At 49.1% G+C, this 19942-nt stretch overlaps 1 protein-coding gene across 4 annotated transcripts in view; it reads right to left on the reverse strand.

The window, feature by feature from the left end:
- Window positions 1-19942, reverse strand: part of LOC123370188 (1-aminocyclopropane-1-carboxylate synthase-like protein 1) — a 42892-nt gene that overhangs the window by 14729 nt on the left and 8221 nt on the right. Inside the window, exons 1-3 of one of the 4 annotated variants that reach the window (XM_045016494.1) lie at window positions 3486-3621; window positions 2498-2805; window positions 512-1134 (exon numbers count right to left, since the gene is read on the reverse strand). In XM_045016494.1, coding sequence (XP_044872429.1) covers window positions 512-1134; window positions 2498-2759 — 885 coding nt within the window. In that variant the 5' untranslated portion in view covers window positions 2760-2805; window positions 3486-3621. Of the gene's footprint in view, window positions 1-511; window positions 1135-2497; window positions 3681-19942 lie in introns of those variants that run through there. The other 3 variants (XM_045016495.1, XM_045016493.1, XM_045016497.1) reach the window with 3 other exon arrangements.

Below are 19942 nucleotides of genomic sequence, written 5' to 3' on the forward strand. Positions count from 1 at the left end.
GCAAGTGACAGGCAAAAGGTAAACAGGCAGCATCAGCTTTGAAGGGTGAATTTAAAAAATAAAAAAGGCAGTTTCCTAAATGTCAGTGCTGCAAACTCCTCCTTGGGTTCTGAAAAGCCAGTTGGGTCTTTCTGCCTTTTGCATCAACAGTGATAACATGTTGCAACCAGAACTCAGTGGATGACATTGGAGATGATGCAGAAGGGAGAATAAAGTTCCACTTGCTCTCCTGTAACTCTATTGGCTCTGCAGGCCTAACAATAGTTTGACAGGAAATTGAGCAAACATGACCCAAATCTGCAGACGGTGCTGCTCCCTACTGTACAAAGGAGCTCATTTTATGTAATTAATTTTCTGTGCTTTATTAAAATGAAAAGATTGACCTGACTGGCATCTGTGAGATAAAAAAAGTCATGTTCTAACCCACGTCCTGTCAGTGAGTCTGAGAAATGACCCTGTTTGGTGTTTCTCCTAGCAAGAAAGAAGTGCACAGCAGTGGAACCTCACTCACGTTGGGATTTTTGTCTTCATCGTACTTGTCAGCATGATAGGCCTTGTATCCCTCTTCTGTCGAGCCACGAAAGAGATTGGCAATGTTTCCTCGAGCGGAGAGGAAGGGACTGCTCTGGAACTCGCCAGGGTTACAGAAACTGTACATGTCAGTCCTTCTCTCAGAAAGTGGTCGCCCTACCTGCATGGCCCTCACCTCCTGTAGGCCCCCTCCTCCTCCCATCCCAGCTATGTCAGACAGCACCTGGATGAAATCCAAGCCCCGGGGCAGTGCAGCAGAAGAGGAGGAGCTGCTGTTGCTCTGCTTTAAGATGCTAAGCATCTGAGCAAAGACATTGAACATGCGGAACTCATGCTCCCGCTCCAGTTCAAAACGTCGCTGCTCCAGCTGCATTCGCCGTTCCTCCACTTCCATATCCCGCTGCAAACGCCGCTCCTCCATCTGCAGAAAGCGCTCCTCCATGGCCCGCTGCGATGTCAGGGTCTTCAGTAGGAGGTCATCAAGGGGGTCCTTCACTCGCTGGCCTTTCCGTTTCTTCCGCAGGCGGTGCAAAGTGGAGAAGCCAGGCCGAGGGCCCACACTGTGGATCCGGGAGGAGGATGCTACGTTGGGCTCACTGAAACCTGCAGATAGTTAGAGACAAAGAGAAAACTAATTTTGCAGCAATTCATTCCAATGATGACAGTGCAGTGTACTGACTGATGTGAACATACACTACTGCCCTCCACTGGACCAGTTTGACCCAGGTCTGTTTATGTAACCCCATTGCCTTTCTCTGACAAAAATCATATCTGTCCATGGTAGAATCCCACAGGAAGGATGAAGTCAAATCTATTAGGTACATTTGAATGTTGAAAAAAACCATGTTTTTCATTTAACCTCATATGCTGAATTTGCCATTATGCAGCCAAACATTGGTCTATCTAGTTCAGTATTCTGCCTCAGGCAATGATCCAAACTAACTCTAGAGAATGACAAACCCCCTCTCTTAAATAGTGCACTTGGCCAGTTGAGCAAACATCATGGTGAATGGAAGAGAGGATTCCTTCCTGACTTCACAGTGATCAGCATGAGGTCACTGTCTCCCTCCCACACTACCATGCTGTATGTATCCAAGACTCCATCCATCCCAGACCTCTCTAAAATCTCAATGAATTTCTAGACTTGATGCATGGAAGATTAGTTAAATTTGAGGTAAAGCTGTATCTTCTTTTACTACATCTAAATGTGCTTCCACCAGTCACTCTAGAAGAGTTTCCCCTTTCCCAAGTTCTGTCTAGTTAGTATATTGAGACTGAAAAAAAGAGAGTGTCCACTAATTAGTCTCAATTGACACATGGCTAAAAAGACTAGCTACAAAGAGGCATAAGAAAGGAATGCAAATCTGCGGATATCCGCTTTATATCTGCAGATATCCACTGACCACGTTTATGGCTCACGGACAGATGCGAATCCAAATTTTATATCTAAAGCCGTGCAAATCTGCGGATATCCACTTTATAGCAGCAGACCATGTTTGCAGATTGGATGCGGATACAAATTTTGTATCTGCACAGGGCTCTAGGAATGCAAGGTAAGTTGATTCATCCAGAGGATTCTAGCCTATCAGTGAAAAGAACAGGGACTCCTATCACAATGTGGTATGAGGACTCAAGAGAGCCCTTTTAATGTTCAAATGAGACCACAAAATATGAAAATTCTATCTGGATTTGAGATGCTTTGATAGAATTGACATGTAGGAATTTTGCACAGCACTTGTGCCTGCCTTTAGGAGGTGTCAGTCTCTCAATTTCACACACCCGAATGTGCACTGATTTTATATGTCTTTTATACCAACCTACACTAAGAGACATTTCAGGAAATATTGAAAGGCTATTAATGCATAACCTATTACTCTACATTAAAATTGTCCGGGACAGGGAACCGCAACAGAATACATAGTTGGTAACACCAACCTCAGGCTTGAATGAGAAGAGACTGTCCTACCTGAAGGTGAAACACTGGTTTCAATGGGAATTTCCACCCTGGAGATAGGAGAGTCATTCTGGGCCCTGTCCAAGAAAGCTCTCTCCATCTCATGCTCCTCAGGGGAGCCCTGCTGGTAAGACATGGATAGTGGGGGCTCCGGGGTCAAGCAGTGTTCATCAGAGTCCACCTCCTCGCATTTGATTTCCATCAGCTCAGGGTGCTGAGAGTGTCCGAAAGGTAGAGCTGAGGGGGTGAAGTGGTGATGGTAGTTCTCCATCATGCTTCCTTGCAGTGCCTGCTGAGACACCACACTGCCACTCAAGGAACTGTAAGAGAGGGAGGGACGGCTGGTCAGCACCCGGTCCATCACCTCATAGAATTTCCAAGTCCTGCCACCCCTTGGGGTCTTGTTGTTGTCCTTGATCCTACGGTACTCCAGCTTCATCTTTTTTATTTTCTCCCGGCACTGATCCCCAGTCCGGTGGATGCCCTTCTCCCTCAACACCTCAGCGATTCGGTTGAAGACATGCTGGTTTCTCAGGCAGCTCTCCAGCTCCATCTGAACGGACTCATCGGCCCAAAGCTGCAGGAGCTCCACCACTTCAGGGTCTGACCAATTACTGCCCCGCTCGTACTTCTTCCCCCGAAAATCCATTATTCCTGCCCCACCCCAGTATACGCAGGAACTCCTGGGGCGCAGAGCCAGGAGTAATGGAAGGGATGGGGGATGAGGAGATGGTGACAGAGTTTCTGTACTTAGCCCAGGTGTAACAAACCCCCAGGAATGTGGGAGAGGGGGGCTAACACGGGGCTGGGGTCATTTGCGACAGGAAGGCCTGGCTCAGCCAAACCATTGGGACAATCCTCCTCAGTTGCCTCAGGGATGGCTCTGCCACTGGGGTCGGGGGGGGCTGCCCCCCTTTGCCCCGCCTCGCGGGAGCTCTGCCCCTCCCCCTTTCCCTCCGGGAGAAGCTCTGCTTCCCTTCCCCTCAGGCAGGCGACTAACCCGCTTGGGCCCGGCCCGGCCCGGCTCGGCTCAGCCCAGCACGGGTCAGCCCGTCCGCTCTAGCCCGGCGGGGCGGGCTCCTGAGAGCCTGGGCGGCATGTTCACATCCGGGGTGACGGCACATGCGTGCTGCCCTTATTCCGGGATAACTTTGGTCCGTGTCAGTCACTCGCCTCGCTCGCCGCGGCCGGGCTGTTCGAGCCGCACGGAGCCCCTCCCCCCGGCCCCGGCCCCGCCCCTCTCCCCCTCCGGCCCGGCCCCGCCCCCTATCGGCTCCTGCTCCTCCAACAGCGGGGCGGAGCCAGCGGGGCTTGATCCGGGCAGGGGCCCGCGGCGGCGCGGGTTTGCCGGGGAGAGCCACGGCCCCGCCCGGCGGGGAGCTGAGTTCCTCGGCCCGGGCAGAGCCGCTTCCCCCGCTCCCGCCCCAGTTGTTATCGCCTGGGGGAGGTGGGACCAGGCACAGCCGGGGGGGGACAAGGCAGCAGGGAGGGGCCCGGGTCGCCGCGCCGGGATGACGCAGCAGCAGCAACGGACGCTGCTCTAGCTGATTTCTTGGCTGTCGGGGGGCGCCCTGCACGCGGCTCTGGGGAAGGTGGCGCCGCACCCACAGTCCCGGCCTGGCTTTCCAGGCTCGGGGAGCGCCGCTGCTTCTAGCTCCCTTCTACAGAACCGGCCTCGCCCGCTTCTCGGGCGCGGCGTCCGACAGGGGCAGGAGCGCAGAGGTCACTCCTCTGGCCTTCGCCAAGGAACCTGATTAGAACAGGGAAATTCCGTTATCCCTAAAGCTACTCTGCCCCTGGAGAGCTGTGGGCTTCTAGGCGCGTCTCCAACGTGCCTGTTTTTCTACTACAGCTTCAAAGACTCTGCTCCCGTGGTGGAGCTGTGGGGAAGGTGTGCCCCACCAAGGGTGGCTGATTTGTATAATTTTGGTGCCCAGAACAGGTCCAAGTCCTGCTTACTCCCCGCCCCCCCCACACACACATGTTCGGGTGCAGAGTGTGGGCTCTGGGCTGGGTCAGGAGGTTGAGGTGCAGGAGAGGGTGAGGAGTGTGGCACTTAGCTTGGGTGGCTCCTGAAAGTAACCCCCACACCCATATGACCATGTCTCCTAGGTGGGGGGGGGGGTGTCAGGGGGTCTCTGCACGCTGCAGCCCACGGGTACTGCCCCCGCAGCTCCCATTGATCTCAGTTCCCAACCAATGGGAGCTGCAGAGTCAGCGTCGGGTAGCGTGCAGAGACGCCCCCTCCCCCCGGCCATTCTGGCAGCTTCTGGGAGTGGCACAGAGAGAGGCTGGGCAGGAAGCCACCTCAGTGCTGCCAGTGGTGGCAGCAGTGGCCAGGAGCCCCTGGGCCCTTTTAAATCACCTGGGGTGGTAGGAGGGGCCAGGAAACGCTCTGGGGGGAGGTGCACAGGGCAGCAGGCTGGGCTGAGGGAGAGACATTGGTGGGACTGGGCCCTGAATATTCGTGGAGCACAGGCACCATGGGCCCATATAACCCGCCACCCCTGTGTGCCATAGGTGCCAGCATAGGCGCCGACTTATATGGGGCTCTGGGGCTTTAGCCCCATGAATAAATCCCAAGCAGGGGCTCTGCCCCACCAATGTTTTTTCTCCCCTGCTTGGAGCGCCCCCCCACCGCTGCCGCCGCCGCTGCCAGGGCTGCCCAGAGCCCTTTAAATCCCAGCCGCGGCCGGGAATCAGAGGGCTCTGGGCTGCCTGCTGCAGCGGGAAGCCCAGAGCCCTCTGATTCCCGGCTGCGGCTGGGATTTAAAAGGCTCTGGGCTCCCCGCGGTTGCAGGCAGCCCAGAGCCCTTTAAATCCCAGCAGCGGCTGAGATTTAAAAGGCTCTGGGCTCCCCGCGGTTGCAGGCAGCCCAGAGCCCTCTGATTCCCGGCCGCGGCTGGGATTTAAAGGGCTCTGGGCTCCCCGCCGCAGCGGGAAGCCCAGAGCCCTCTGATTCCCGGCTGCGGCTGGGATTTAAAAGGCTCTGGGCTCCCTGCGTTTGCAGGCAGCCCAGAGCCCTTTAAATCCCAGCCGCGGCCGGGAATCAGAGGGCTCTGGGCTGCCTGCAGCAGCGGGAATCCCAGAGCCCTCTGATTCCCGGCCGCGGCTGGGATTTAAAATGCTCTGGGCGGCCCGCCGCGGCGGGGAGCCCAGAGCCCTCTGATTCCCAGCCGCGGCTCGGATTTAAAAGGCTCTGGGCTCCCCGCGGTTGCAGGCAGCCCAGAGCCCTTTAAATCCCAGCCGCGGCCGGGAATCAGAGGGCTCTGGGCTGCCTGCTGCAGCGGGAAGCCCAGAGCCCTCTGATTCCCGGCCGCGGCTGGGATTTAAAAGGCTCTGGGCTGCCCGCCGCGGCGGGGAGCCCAGAGCCCTCTGATTCCCGGCCGCGGCTGGGATTTAAAGGGCTCTGGGCTCCCCGCGGTTGCAGGCAGCCCAGAGCCCTCTGAGTCCCGGCCGCGGCTGGGATTTAAAAGGCTCTGGGCTGCCCGCCACAGCAGACAGCCCAGAGCCCTCTGATTCCCGGCTGCGGCTGGGATTTAAAAGGCTCTGGGCTCCCCGTGGTTGCAGGCAGCCCAGAGCCCTTTAAATCCCAGCCGCGGCTGGGATTTAAAAGGCTCTGCGCTCCCCGCGGTTGCAGGCAGCCCCTCGCCCTTTAAATCCCAGCCGCGGCGGGGAACCAGAGGGCTCTGGGCTGCCTGCTGCAGCGGGAAGCCCAGAGCCCTCTGATTCCCGGCCGCGACTGGGATTTAAAAGGCTCTGGGCTGCCCGCCGCGGCGGGGAGCCCAGAGCCCTCTGATTCCCAGCCGCGGCTCGGATTTAAAGGGCTCTGGGCTCCCCGCGGTTGCAGGCAGCCCAGAGCCCTCTGATTCCCGGCCGCGGCTGGGATTTAAAAGGCTCTGGGCTGCCCGCCACAGCAGACAGCCCAGAGCCCTCTGATTCCCGGCTGCGGCTGGGATTTAAAAGGCTCTGGGCTCCCCGCGGTTGCAGGCAGCCCAGAGCCCTTTAAATCCCAGCCGCGGCTGGGATTTAAAAGGCTCTGCGCTCCCCGCGGTTGCAGGCAGCCCAGAGCCCTTTAAATCCCAGCCGCGGCTGAGTTTTTAAGGGCTGCGGGCTCCCCGTGGTTGCAGGCAGCCCAGAGTCCTTTAAATCCCAGCCGCGGCTGAGTTTTTAAGGGCTGCGGGCTCCCCGCGGTTGCAGGCAGCCCAGAGCCCTTTAAATCCCAGCCGCGGCTGAGTTTTTAAGGGCTGCGGGCTCCCCGTGGTTGCAGGCAGCCCAGAGCCCTTTAAATCCCAGCAGCGGCTGAGATTTAAAGGGTTCTGGGCTCCCTGCCGCAGCGGGCAGCCCAGAGCCCTCTGATTCCCGGCCCCGGCTGGGATTTAAAAGGCTCTGGGCTCCCTGCGGTTGCAGGCAGCCCAGAGTCCTCTGACTCCCAGCCGGGGCTGGGATTTAAAGGGCTCTGGGATCCCCGCGGCTGCCAGCAGCCCAGAGCCCTTTGAATCCCAGCCTCTGTCCGCTGATTGCCCCCTCCCCAGACCCCTGCCCCAACTGCCCCCCAGAACCTCCACCCCCTATCTAAGCCCCACTGGTCCTTGTTCCCCAATTACCCCCTCCCGAGACCCCTGCCCCTAACTGCCCCTTGGGACCTCAGCCCCTATCTAAGCCTCCCTTCTCCTTGTCCCCAACTGCCCCCTCCTGAGACCCCACCCAACTTCCCCCCCCCAGGACCGCACCCCCTACCTGTCCCCTGATAAACCTCTTAGACTCCCATGCCTATCCAATTGCTGCCTGTCCCCTGACTGCCCCTTCGAACCTCTGCCCCATCCAACTCCCCCTGCTCCTTGTCCCTTGACTGCCCCCCGGAACTCCCTACCTCTTCTCCAACCCCCAAACTGCTTACTGTGCTACTCAGACCAGCGTATCTGGCTCCATGCAGCTCCAGACAGTTGCTGCCATGCTCCCCCATGGAGCCCACAGCCCTCTCCCACCCCCAGCACCTGCCTTCCAGATTTGAACACCTCAAAATTCAGGAGTGCTCAAGCTCGGTTTGGGCAGCTTTTACTTCATTTCTCCCAAATCAGTTTCCCCTGCAAGGTGCCAACTGAAGGTGTTGGAGAACAGAGAGATCAGGTGGCCTCCTAATGCCTGGAAAAGAGACAAAGGCCGGAGGAGGGAGTGTCAGTGCCTGTGCGGACTTCTGGGAAGTGCACGGTGTGGAAGGGGATGCTGTGATGCTTTGGAACATCTCCATACAAAGCCAGTCAGGACTCTGGGGGAGCCTCCTCTCTCGGAGCATACTGTCTCCAGGGCAAGAAGCTTACACCTTCCTGGGTCTGACCTCAGAGCATTCAGCATGCCCTTCCACATCATGCACTTTCCAAAGTGAGTCTGCCCAGGCTGGTCCTGGGGCAACCAGAGGTCGCTGCACCCCAACTCTGCAGTCAGATGTGACTCTCAGCCAGACAGTAAAACAGAAGGTTTATTAGATGACGGGAACACAGTTTAAACAGAGCTTGTTGGTACAGAAAACAGAACCCCTCTGTCAGGTCCATCTTGGGGGGTGGGGAGCCCAGAACCAAGTTCTGGGTCTCTCCCAATTTCCCCAGCCAGCTCCAAACTGACACTCCCTCCTCTGGCCTCTGTGTCTCTTCTGGACAAGGAGGCCACCTGATCTCTTTGTCCCCAACACCTTCAGTTGGCATCTTGCAGGGGAAACTGAGGCACCCACACAGTATTCAGAGAAAATATTAAGAACATTCCCACTTCATCACAACAGATGCAACAAAATATAATACTGTATATTGAAGTAGGCAAGTGCTGCTTCTGACTTTCCACTTTTAATTGACCCTTGTAATCTTGTGGCACTGACGCGTTGTAGCTTCATTTTATATCGGCTTACAGGGCGGGAGCGGGGGGGCACCACCATTTTGGGCCCCACCAAAAATTATACAAACCTGCCGCCTATGGGTGCCAGAGCTGCATTTTTGGCTGCAATTAATGAGATCAACATTTCCTGAGTCTTTTTTGCTTTACTCGAACACAGGATAGTCAGTTTTTTGGGCAGGAGAAACAGTCCCTGGAACAACAGCGGTGATTAAAGGTGGAGAGCAGATATAGGGACTTCTTACTTCTACAATCACCAACTCAAATCCCTCATGATTCCAGATAAAGATTATTTCAAAATAGACACTAGGCACAGATCTGAAGTCTAAGAGATCTGCCTCTCCACATTAAAGATGAAGATGGCAGCTAGAAGCAGCATTGTGGAATTTAATAAACTGTACTTTGGCCACCCTAGTTCAACCTGGCTGTAGCACATCGAGTTGTAAGTTTCCAGTCTAAATTTGAGCTCTCGGTGTGAGAAAGGTCCTGTCATTTACTGTCTGTGAAGCAGCACACACACTTATAGTACTGTAATCTATTAAATAATAAACCAATGTATGCATGTGCTCTGTCACATCACAGTGCTTATCCATTAGTTTCCATACAATTAATCACGCAAAAAGTTGGTGCTTTTCATTTTAGAGAGAGTGGTCTGGGCACAAGAATTCTTAAAATCTTAGCTCTCCTACTAACTCCTTCTGTGGACTTGTGTAAGTCTTAGCCTCTTTATGACTCAGTTTCCCAATCTTCAAAATGGGGACAAAAATCCTGACTCTTTCTCTCTAAACAACCCTAATGATTCCTTTCCAAACAGCAGCACCCATCCTTTTAACTAGAACAATTTTGTACCATTTTGCAAAGCAGACACTATTGGGTAGTCCCTTAAGAAAGGCATTCCTGTACACTCTTGGGCTCCTTAGAGTCCTACCAAATGTAACAACTACTAAACTATTGCAAATTAAAAATGTGAAAGACATAACAACCTTGGCTGTGTCTTGTCAGCATAGACCAAGTTCATTAAGGTGTCAAAGAATGTTCTGACATTTCCACAGCTGCTTTTCCATTTCCCTCATATCCACCTCTAGGATCAGAGGGGACCTGTGCCTGCTGATGGGGGAGGAGGGGACTGAGGGCAGCCGGCTTCAGCAGTGTTACTGAGCATGCTCAGTACAAACCAAGCAGCAACACCACCACCCCCCGCCTCTCCATACATGTCCCCTCTGTCTAGGACTGGGAAACAGTTTACCCTAAAATCCAAAAGCACGATTACCACCAACAAAAACTACCTTAACTGTTATTAGCCAAAGGTGAGCACGAGCTTCCACTTGTGGATCTAAAATTTCCAAAACTTTGGGAATATCTATACCAGTGATCCCCAAACTGTGGGGCACAAACCCATAGGAGTGCGGGGAGGAACTTCCGGGGAGGGCGCAATGGCCCCATTTCTACTCCCGGCTGCTGGCCGCAGCCCTTTCTCCCAGATGCGGCTCGTCTGCCAGCCCAATCCCCACTCTGGGCCCCCAATTCCCAGTCCCACCACAAGTCTGGGGAGAAGAAGGGGGAAAGCCAGTGACATATTCTATTACTGGTAAGGGGCGGCATAAGAGGAAAAGTTGTGGGACCACTGATTTAGACTCAGGGGTTATGTTTTGTTCTTTAGTTATCACTGCTGACAAAAGCAAGACACTGACCCAGTTCACCATTACCTTGCACCTTGCTTGGTCATTTACACCAGTGCGAGTGATAAACACAATCAGTCTGATTTGTTAGCATTTTAAACTGACTTTGCACCTTGTGTACATGACTACGCAAGGGAAAGGGCAATAGTGCATTGCGCCCATTGTGACATACACGTAGTGTCAGGGTCTGTGGAAGGGATGCAGGAAGTTTCGGTCAATGTGATGTTTAGGAACCAGAGGCCAATGGGCAGGTCCAAAGTCAGGAGCCAGGTGTCAGCTGAAAGTCAGAGCCAGGATCAGCAGGAAACAAAAGCCAAAGCTGAGGGGTCAGTGCTGAGCTGGAAACCAAAGAACTGTAGCTTAAGGTCAGGGCGAAAGCAATCAGAAAACAGGGCAATGGGACTGGAACACGGTTGAGGGCACAGGGAACCTGGAACAGGGCAGAGCTGAAGTCAGAAACCAGGGATGAGGCCAGGAATCAGGTAGAAGGGTCTGCTGCAGCAGCAAGCCAGGATCCACCTTGTTGGACAGACAACTTCCTGTGTTTGTTTCTGGCTTAAATAGTATACTGTACCCAATCAGCAGCTCCAGATAGGGTTGCCAGGCATCCGGTTTTCAACTGGAATAACTGGTCTAAAAGGGCCCCTGGCGGTTTCGGTCAGCACTGCTGACCGGGCTGTTAAAAGAACAGTCAGCGGAGCTGCGAGTCTAAGGCAGGCTAGTCTCTACCTGTCCTGGCACCGTGCTGCGCCCCAGAAGTGGCCATAAGGTCCAGCTCCCAGGCGGGGCGGGGTGGGGGAGGTTAGGGTGGCACGAGGCTCCATGCGCTGCCCCCACCCTGAGCACCAGCTCCACACTCCCATTGGCCAGGAACTGTGGCCAATGGGAGCCGGGGGCGGTGCCTGCAGGCGAGAGCCCTGCGCAGAGCCGCCTGGCCCCCATGCTCAGGAGCCAGACATGCTGCTGGCCGCTTCTGGGGTGCAGTGCAGAGTCAGGACAAGCAGGCAGCCTGCCTTAGTGCCACTGCGCTGCTGACCAAGAGCCACCTGAGTAAGCCCACACCCCAAACCCCAACTCCCCAAACCTGGAGCCCCCTCCTGAGCCCCAAACTCCACATCCCTGGCCCCACTCCTGCACCCCCAGCCGGAGCCCTCGCCTCCACCGCACCCCAACCCCAGCCCAGAGCCTCCTCCCACACTCTGAACCCCTCATCCCCAGCTCCATCCCAGAGCCCGTACTCCTGCACCCCAATCCCCCTGCCTCAACCCACTGCCCCCTCCTGCACTGCAAATCCCTCACTCCCCCCAAGCCTGGAGCCCCCTTCTGCACCCCAAACCCTTCAGCCCTAGCCCAGAGCCTGCACCCCTAGCCCAGAGCCCACATCCCAACTCCCTGCCCCTGCCCAGAGCCCCCTCCCATACCCTGAACCCCTCATTTCTGGTCTCACCCTGGAGCCTGCACCCCCAGTCTGAGCCCTCACCCCAACCCCCAGCATTCAAAAAGCATAAATGAGGTCCCCAGAGAGAACTGGGATGGTCTTAAAACTGATAAGATTTTTTTTGAAAAATAATAAATGTTGGATTCTTTTTGTCTTCCAGTTTTTAAGCCTTCAAAGTGCACTCACTTCACATTTTCAAGCTTTCCTCCACTACTGTGAGCAAGAAACTTTATATTTAAATGAAAGCGAGATTCGTATGCAATCTCTTAATTCCAGCATCTGAAGCGTTCAGAAAACCATCCAATATTGTGAAACACACAACAAAATTAGGAGTGGTGGTCACACTGGAAAGCTCAGAGCTAATCTGATATGAAGTCAAGCCTTAAAAATAAAGGTGTGATGCACTAAGATAAAATGAGCGATAAGGGGTGTTGTGTTGACAAGGTGCAAGAACACTGGAATTTTTGTGCAGATTTGCATAGTGCAAGCTACCTAGGTTTTCTTGTTTTGTTTGGTGGTATGCTCTGCAGAAATCGGTTTGTGCATGCATCTTTTTTTTTTTTAAACTAAGATGTATTTACAAGGCAGGTACTAGGAAGAGTCTATTTGGCTCACATTAACCCACTCTGACAGGACTTTGGCAAAGTACTCCAATACATTAATTTACCCTGGAAAGCTGTGCTTCTTGAGTGATTGAAGGTGTTGGGCCTCTGCCACATTACACAGGCAGCTATGCAACTTGTCCTGGGATGTGTAGTGTATTGTTAGCTGATCACCCCTGTTGTAAGATCAAAGTTGGAACAAGAGAGAAAAGTTCAGAAGTGGTTTAGGTTTGAACACAAACTGTACTTTCTGGGTTTCATTTTTATTGCAGTGGTGGTTCTGGACTAATTCAGTTGACACTAGCTTATCAAAAATCTCACTGCATTTCCTATCATGCAGTAAACTCAAAAGTACAAAACAAGCATACTATCCATAGGGAAGAGGTTCTCAAACTGTGGGTTGGGACCCCAAAGTGAGTCACCACCCCATTTTAATGGGGTCGGCAGAACTGGCATTAGACTTGCTGGGGCCCGGGACCGAAGCCTGAACCCCACTGCCTGGGGTGGCTGGGCTCAGGCTACAGGCCCCCTGCCTGAGGCTGAAGCCCTTGGACTTTGGCTCTGGCCCCCCCTGGCTGGCAGGGCTCCAGCTTCAGCTTTGGCTCCCTACCTGGGGCGGCAGGGCTCGGGCGGGCTTAGGCTTCAGTCCCCCCTCCTGGAGCCGTGTAATAATTTTTGTTGTCAGAAGGGAGTCGTGGTGCAATGAAGTTTGAGAACCCCTGCCATAGGGGATAGTTCCTCTGTTTTCAAAGAGTGCCAGTAGTGAGGTGTCGTGTTACTTGGGCCATGTCTACACTACAGGGACCATAGAGCCATAGGTATAGTGCTGTAGCTATGCTGGCCCAACCCCACAGTGTGGACAGAGACTACTCCAACAAAAGGGGTTTTTCTTTTGGTGTGGGAACACGACCTCCCCAAGTGAGGGTAAATAGGTCAATGGAAAAATTCTTCCATTGAGCTAGCTATGTCTAGACTAGAAAGTTAGGGCAATATAACTATGTTGCTCAGGGGTGAAGATTTTTCAAATCCGTGAGCATTGTACGGATGTCAACCTACGTTTTAAGTGTAGATAAGGCCTAAGTCTTCCTTACCTTCACAAACTATGCCACAGATAATTTCCTAGTACACCATGAGGTGTGGTCATGAAGAACAGTTCATTACCCTTGTAAAATAAATGGAACAAAATCCCTCGTGGGAGGCAGTATCATGGCGTACTCACTAATTTGCAGCATTAATTTCCCCACAAATGTGCCTCAGCCCTGCCCTGGAGAGACTACCTCTATGAATGGCGTTTAGTCTTACTAATTTGCAAAATTTAATTAATAATGAGTCTACTGGTCATTAATGTGAATTATCAACAATCTACCAGATCCCTCACAATAGGGTTACCAGATAGCAACTGTGAAAAAAACGGGACAGGGGGTGGGGAGTAATAGGTGCCTATATAAGAAAAAGTCCCAAAAAACAGGACATCTGGTCACCCTAACCCACAATAATTTTTTACCCTATACAGTCCACAGTGGCTGTCCCGGGTGACTCTGCTCTCAGTCAGGACTTTCAAGCTATGACATTAGAAAGAAATTTGCAATAATTTTGAATTAGAGAATAAATATCAATTTGCTGTTGGTGAAAAGTGCTGGACTGAAAACCCTGGAAAATAGGCAGTCTTGTTATCCACAGCATACTTACAGTAGCAACTCCTCCCAATATTGCCTCACTAATGTGCCTCAGCCTTACCATGGAGAGACCCCCTTTAAGAATAGGTGTCAGTCTCCTTGGCCCATAGAATACCATATCTTTAGCTGGGATTGCCCATAAGTGAGACAATAGTGATGAGGTTTATGTAATGGTCTGGAGACCTTTGTCAGCTAAGGACAGGACTGAGATCCTAACTCATTTCACACAGAATGAGATTTTAAGTGTCTGATGGAAGCACGCTGCAAGATCTTCCATCAGAAGAATGAGATCTGCCTTACAATTAGAGATGGCCCTGCATTGCAAAGAGTGAAGCTGTTCAGAGACTGAGCTTTGGGTTGACCCATTATAGAGAAAGGGGTCCATAGAGCTAGTAATCCACTCCTGAAAAATCAGATCCCAATCTAAACGTCCACAAAATTCAGAGGGGTTGGCTCAGATTCATCTTTATTTTAAATTAATCCGGAATGAAGGCCTCTCCCTGCAAATGAGTACAACATGTAAGTTTTATTCTTGTGGCACCATTAAAATCTCAGGGGCATTCATTGCTTTTAGATGCTTCCTCAGGGGGGTTAAAACCAGTTGTGTTCAGGTTTCTTTTGCAGATCCCCAAACTTGAGTGTCTGCAGAAGCTGCTGTGAGAACAATTTACCAACAGAGGGCGCGAAATCCCTGCTATATTCCTGCAGGCCCACAAAAAGCCATGGTGCACTTGCAGCCTAATTTGGAGTTTTAGTGGGAACTGACCCAGTGGAACATACCAAAGGGGGAAGCGTGGAGAATAGATTCAAGCACAGAGACCTTAGCAGACTGAAAAACACATCAGGATAGGATTCAAACAGAGTGTTAATTGCTTGGCCGCCCTGTTTTTCAGGGGCTTAATAGACAGCTCTTCAAAGTTTACTGTGGGATGAGGCATGGTTTAAAAAACAAAATAATGTCACCATTTTTATATTAGGTGGAAAAGGACAATAAACTGTTTTTCAAAATGTCATTTTGCAGGTCAGTTCATCAGGTAGACTAGCTCCGTAGGACTCTACAGCGGCAGCCACATATAAGCCCAGAAATGTAGTAACAAAGTCATTACCAATGACGGCTGTTTGTTTGGTGATCTAAGCGAAATGAGTTTAGTGGATCTCAATCTAGTTCCTAGCAGTCCAAGTGTTCATATCCTGCCAATTGACACTAATTGGCATCTTTCTGGCCATCTCAGCATAGAGACCAAGAACTGAGTAAGTCATGGGGACTGAAGCACTTTTACTACTAAAGGGGCTCCCTTTGGGTCAGAATTAGGCACATTGGCCAGAAATGGTGTGGAAGAAGCTTGCCCTGGCCATGTTTGTGCCACATTTATTCCCTAGATAATATCAGCTTCTTGGGCTGTCAATCAACACTTTTTACCAGCACTAAAACAATAAATAAAAGTCTTAACTTGCATCTGACCATCTTTCCACCAAAAGAGTGGCACTTACAACACTGATACCTTATTCTACTCCCAAAAATGCCAACCCAGCCAAATTCCCCCAAAATAAAACTACAACCTTGACATTAAGCAACCTAAAAACAAACCAAAACAAAACTTTAAAAAAATCTAAAAAAATTCAGGGTGTGGGTGTTGGTGGCCTGCGATATACAGGAGGTCAGAGTGGTTCTTCAACCAGTGATACGCCTTCCCCTGGGGGTAGGCAGAAGTCTTCCAGAGGGTACATCAACTCATCTAGAGATTTGCCTAGTTGTACAACAGGCTACATAAAAAGCACTAGCGAAATCAGTACAAACTAAAATTTCATACAATGACTTGTTTATGCTGCTCTATATTCTATACACTGAAATGTAAGTACAATATTAATATTCCAATTGATTTATTTTATAATTATATGGCAAAAATGAGAAAGTAAGCAATTTTTCAGTACTAGTGTGCTGTGACACTTTTGTATTTTTATGTCTGATTTTGTAAGCAAATAGTTTAAGTGACGTGAAACTTGGGGGTATATAAGACAAATCAGACTCTTGAAAGGGGCACAGTAGTCTGGAAAGGTTGAGAGCCACTGGACTAGATCATCTAGTGGTCCTATCTGGCCTTAAATTCTTTGACTCTAAAACCACAACCCCTACCCCGTGCAGAGTTTTTACCCTGAAAAGGAAGAAGTGCTAGAAGCTCTTTGAAGAAAAGTAGAGACTTAGCAATTGATTTTATGTGGAAGGTGTGCAGAGACCAGGGTGGATTTGATTTAAATCATGATTTAAATCACTAGTCAGGAAGACTCGATTTAATCATGGATTTCTACAAAAAAGTGCATCCTTGTTGGTTGTTATAACCTTAATACATATTCTTCAAAACTCAGATATAGATGTAGGTTTCATTTTTAGAAGGTAGACACTATCCATTTTTAAAGTGATTTATTTTGAAAACTTTTTAGATTAGTTTTACAGCTATATCAGAAAATGAATGAATGTTTGGTTATTTCATTTACCAAAGGTAATTGAAGCAGATATTTATGAAGTCATTGGGAGGTGAACTATCTCCAATTCAACAGGTTAATCATTAATATTTGGAGGATTTTCCTGCCATGCTGTATTAGGAGGAGAACATCACCAGAAAGACATTTAAATTGTTTTATTTAACTATTTCTCACTTCTATATATTATTTATTTAAAAACATTTTTGCTGTTAACAAGCATGTTATCTCTGGAGACACAAGTTCACAGTTTGAGAACTACAAAATTAAGCATCTCTGATGGTATCTTCTAGACTGAGCACTGAGTCCCACTGGGTAGATAGAAAGATTAACCTAAATAATCTATACAAAAGCCCCTGGAACACCATAAGATTGGGTCTCTAATCCATGAACTATTGGAACTCATTTACAAAAAACTTTTCTTAAACGTTACATGTATATATTGTCTCATACTATAGAATTAGAATTTATAATCCCTATTCCATGATGAGATATCTTTGAGCTATAATATATCTTAATTAAAACTATCTTTAGATAGTTTTTTTCCCTCAAAAAGAATTTTATCAAAAAAATCCAGTTTTTGATATTTAAAAAAAATTAATGGATTTTTATCAACCCTGGCAGAGACATTGCAATGAGAAGTAGCAGTATAAAATCCTAAGATAGATAACTTCCCTAGCTCTCAGGGACAAACCACATTCTAGCGTTCAAGAGGTTAATTTTCATGGCATTGCTGTTTCTAACTCTATATGGATGTGACATGACACTCTAGAGTGCTTTTCCATTTGTATCAGCTTTTTCCTTTTTAACTTGGTGCTGCCCCTTCCTCCTCAATCCCTGTCACTTTCTGATACAGGTCTGTATTCCACTGGTTTTCAGAACAACTAAACCCCAACAAAGTTCCAGATATCCTGTTCCAAGCCGCCTATCCAGGGCTGTAACTGAGAGCTGAGTAACTGAGGAGAGGACTCAGTTATCCTTGTTAAAATTAGGTCATTACTTTAATGAACAGCCTCCAGCGGATGGACAAAAGAGAAGGGAAGCAAAGCCCTCTAGGGGGAACTGTTTACCATCTGAGTACACTTAGGTAATTTTTTTACATCTTAGCTCATAGAGCTGACTAAACGGTTATTAAGAGCACTTTCCACAAAGCAGGCAGGAAAGGGTGGCAGAAGGAGGGGTTGCCTTCAGGTACATTCTGCAGAGGACAATAAGAGGGGGTAAATTTCCTCAGACATATAGCATCTGATTATAACCACTTTGATAGTTTTCCTAGGCTGACTTTTTTTCCAGTGTCAGTTTTCTAACTCATTTAATAGCTTGTCATACTTTCTTTGAGAGACTGGGCAAAACTGTGGGAGCTGTATGACTGTTTGCAGACTGAGGGCCTGCTTTTCAAAGGCACTGAGCATCCCCAATGCACATCGACTACCACCCTGTCAACCACACAGGAAAAGAGAAATTAAATGTCCTTAGCATTTTCTTGTATAGCTTGGTTCCCTAAGAAGGGTTTAAACCCCAGACCTCTGTAGCTAGTTGCACATAGGCAGTCTGTGGAATTCCCTGACAGAAAGTCATATAATCAAGTATAGATCTGATTTTTAAGAGGGCTAGATAATTCTATGTCCAATAACAACTAGAGACATACTAAAAACCAGAACCTTCAATCCAAAAACACCTTTAAATTACAGAAGGGGAGGGAAAATGGATTCAGATGCCTGCATCCAAACCTACCCTTACGATTTTGGATGTGGATCAGACCAAAACAAAAGGTGTCTAATTTACCATTTCTTGTTCTAATGTGGCTAAAATCCTGCAGATTTAGTAGACACCACACAATTTTTGAAATTGATGCTGAATAGGTAAACCAATGATCTGCTTCAGGGCAGGAGCTGATTGCCTGTGGAGACAGGAAGGAATTGTCCTCTATGCAGTACTCCACAATTAACCAAGAATATGACAGGGTGCTTTAACCTCCCTTTTAAGGATCAAATAGTATCAGCCAGTGCTAGAGACAGAATCCTAGACCAGATGGACCAATGTTCTGATCCATAAGGACAAATACATTTACTCCTTAGTACAAAACTAACACTAGTAATAGTACATGCTGAGAAAATAGCAGGTTCTTCTCACAATGTAAATCCTGTATGACCTTCAGCAGTGGATTGGAAGCCATCCCAAAGCCAAGGTGTTTGTACAAAGATAGTAAGTACACCTCATCATCATTTGTACACACACACATAGATTTAATTTCTATGCAGTGCTGGTTAAAATCCCACCCTGCACCTCTCACTCCCGCTCCTGTAGTTATTTATTTGGGCAAAAATCAACATGGTTTCTGTAAAGGGAAATCATGTCTTACTACTCTATTACAGTTCTTTGAAGGGGTCAACAAACATGTGGACAAGGGGGATCCAGTGGACATAGTGTACTTAGAATTCCAGAAAGCCTTTGACAAGATCCCTCACCAAAGACAGTTGTCATGGGATAAGAGGGAAGATCCTTTCATGGTTTGAGAACTGGTTAAAAGAGAGGGAACAAAGGGTAGGAATAATTGGTAAATTCTCCGAATGGAGAGGAGTAACTAGTGGAGTTCCCCAAGGGTCAGTCCTAGGACCAATCCTATTCAATTTATTCATAAATGATCTGGAGAAAGGGGTAAACAATGAGGTGGCAAAGTTTGCAGATGATACTGAACTGCTCAAGATAGTTAAGACCAAAGCAGACTGTAAAGAACTTCAAAAAGATCTCACAAAACTAAGTGATCAGGCAACAAAATGGATATTTAATGTGGATAAATGTAAAGTAATGCACATTGGAAAAAATAACCGCAACTATACATACAATATGATGGGGGCTAATTTAGCTACAACTAACCAGGAAAGAGATCTTGGAGTCATCATGGATAGTTCTCTGAAGACGTCCACGCAGTGTGCAGTGGCAGTCAAAAAAGCAAAGAGGATGTTAGGAATCATTAAAAAGGGGATAGAGAATAAGATGGAGAATATCTTATTGCCCTTATCCATGGTATGCCCACATCTTGAATACTGCGTACAGATGTGGTCTCCTCATCTCAAAAAAGATATACTGGCATTAGAAAAAGTTCAGAAAAGGGCAACTAAAATAATTAGGGGTTTGGAACGGGTCCCATATGAGTAGAGATTAAAGAGGCTAGGATTTTTCAGATTGGAAAAAAGGAGACTAAGGGGGGATATGATAGAGGTATATAAAATCATGAGTGGTGTGGAGAAAGTGAATAAGGAAAAGTTATTTACTTATTCCCATAATATAAGAACTAGGGGCCACCAAATGAAATTAATGGGCAGCAGGTTTAAAACAAATAAAAAGGAAGTTCTTCTTCACACAGGGCACAGTCAACCTGTGGAACTCCTTGCCTGAGGAGGTTGTGAAGTCTAGGACTATAACAGGGTTTAAAAGCGAACTAGATAAATTCATGGAGGTTAAGTCCATTAATAGCTATTAGCCAGGATGGGTAAGGAATGGTGTCCCTAGCCTCTGTTTGTCAGAGGGTGGAGATGGATGGCAGGAGAGAGACCACTTGATCATTACCTGTTAGGTTCACTTCCACTGGGGCACCTGGAATTGGCCACTGTCGGTAGACAGGATACTGGGCTGGATGGACCTTTGGTCTGACCCAGTATGGCCATTCTTATGTTTTTATATCTGTCAATTTTTAAATT

Source organism: Mauremys mutica, chromosome 4, assembly GCF_020497125.1.
Source record: "Mauremys mutica isolate MM-2020 ecotype Southern chromosome 4, ASM2049712v1, whole genome shotgun sequence".
Classification (NCBI taxonomy): domain Eukaryota; kingdom Metazoa; phylum Chordata; order Testudines; family Geoemydidae; genus Mauremys; species Mauremys mutica.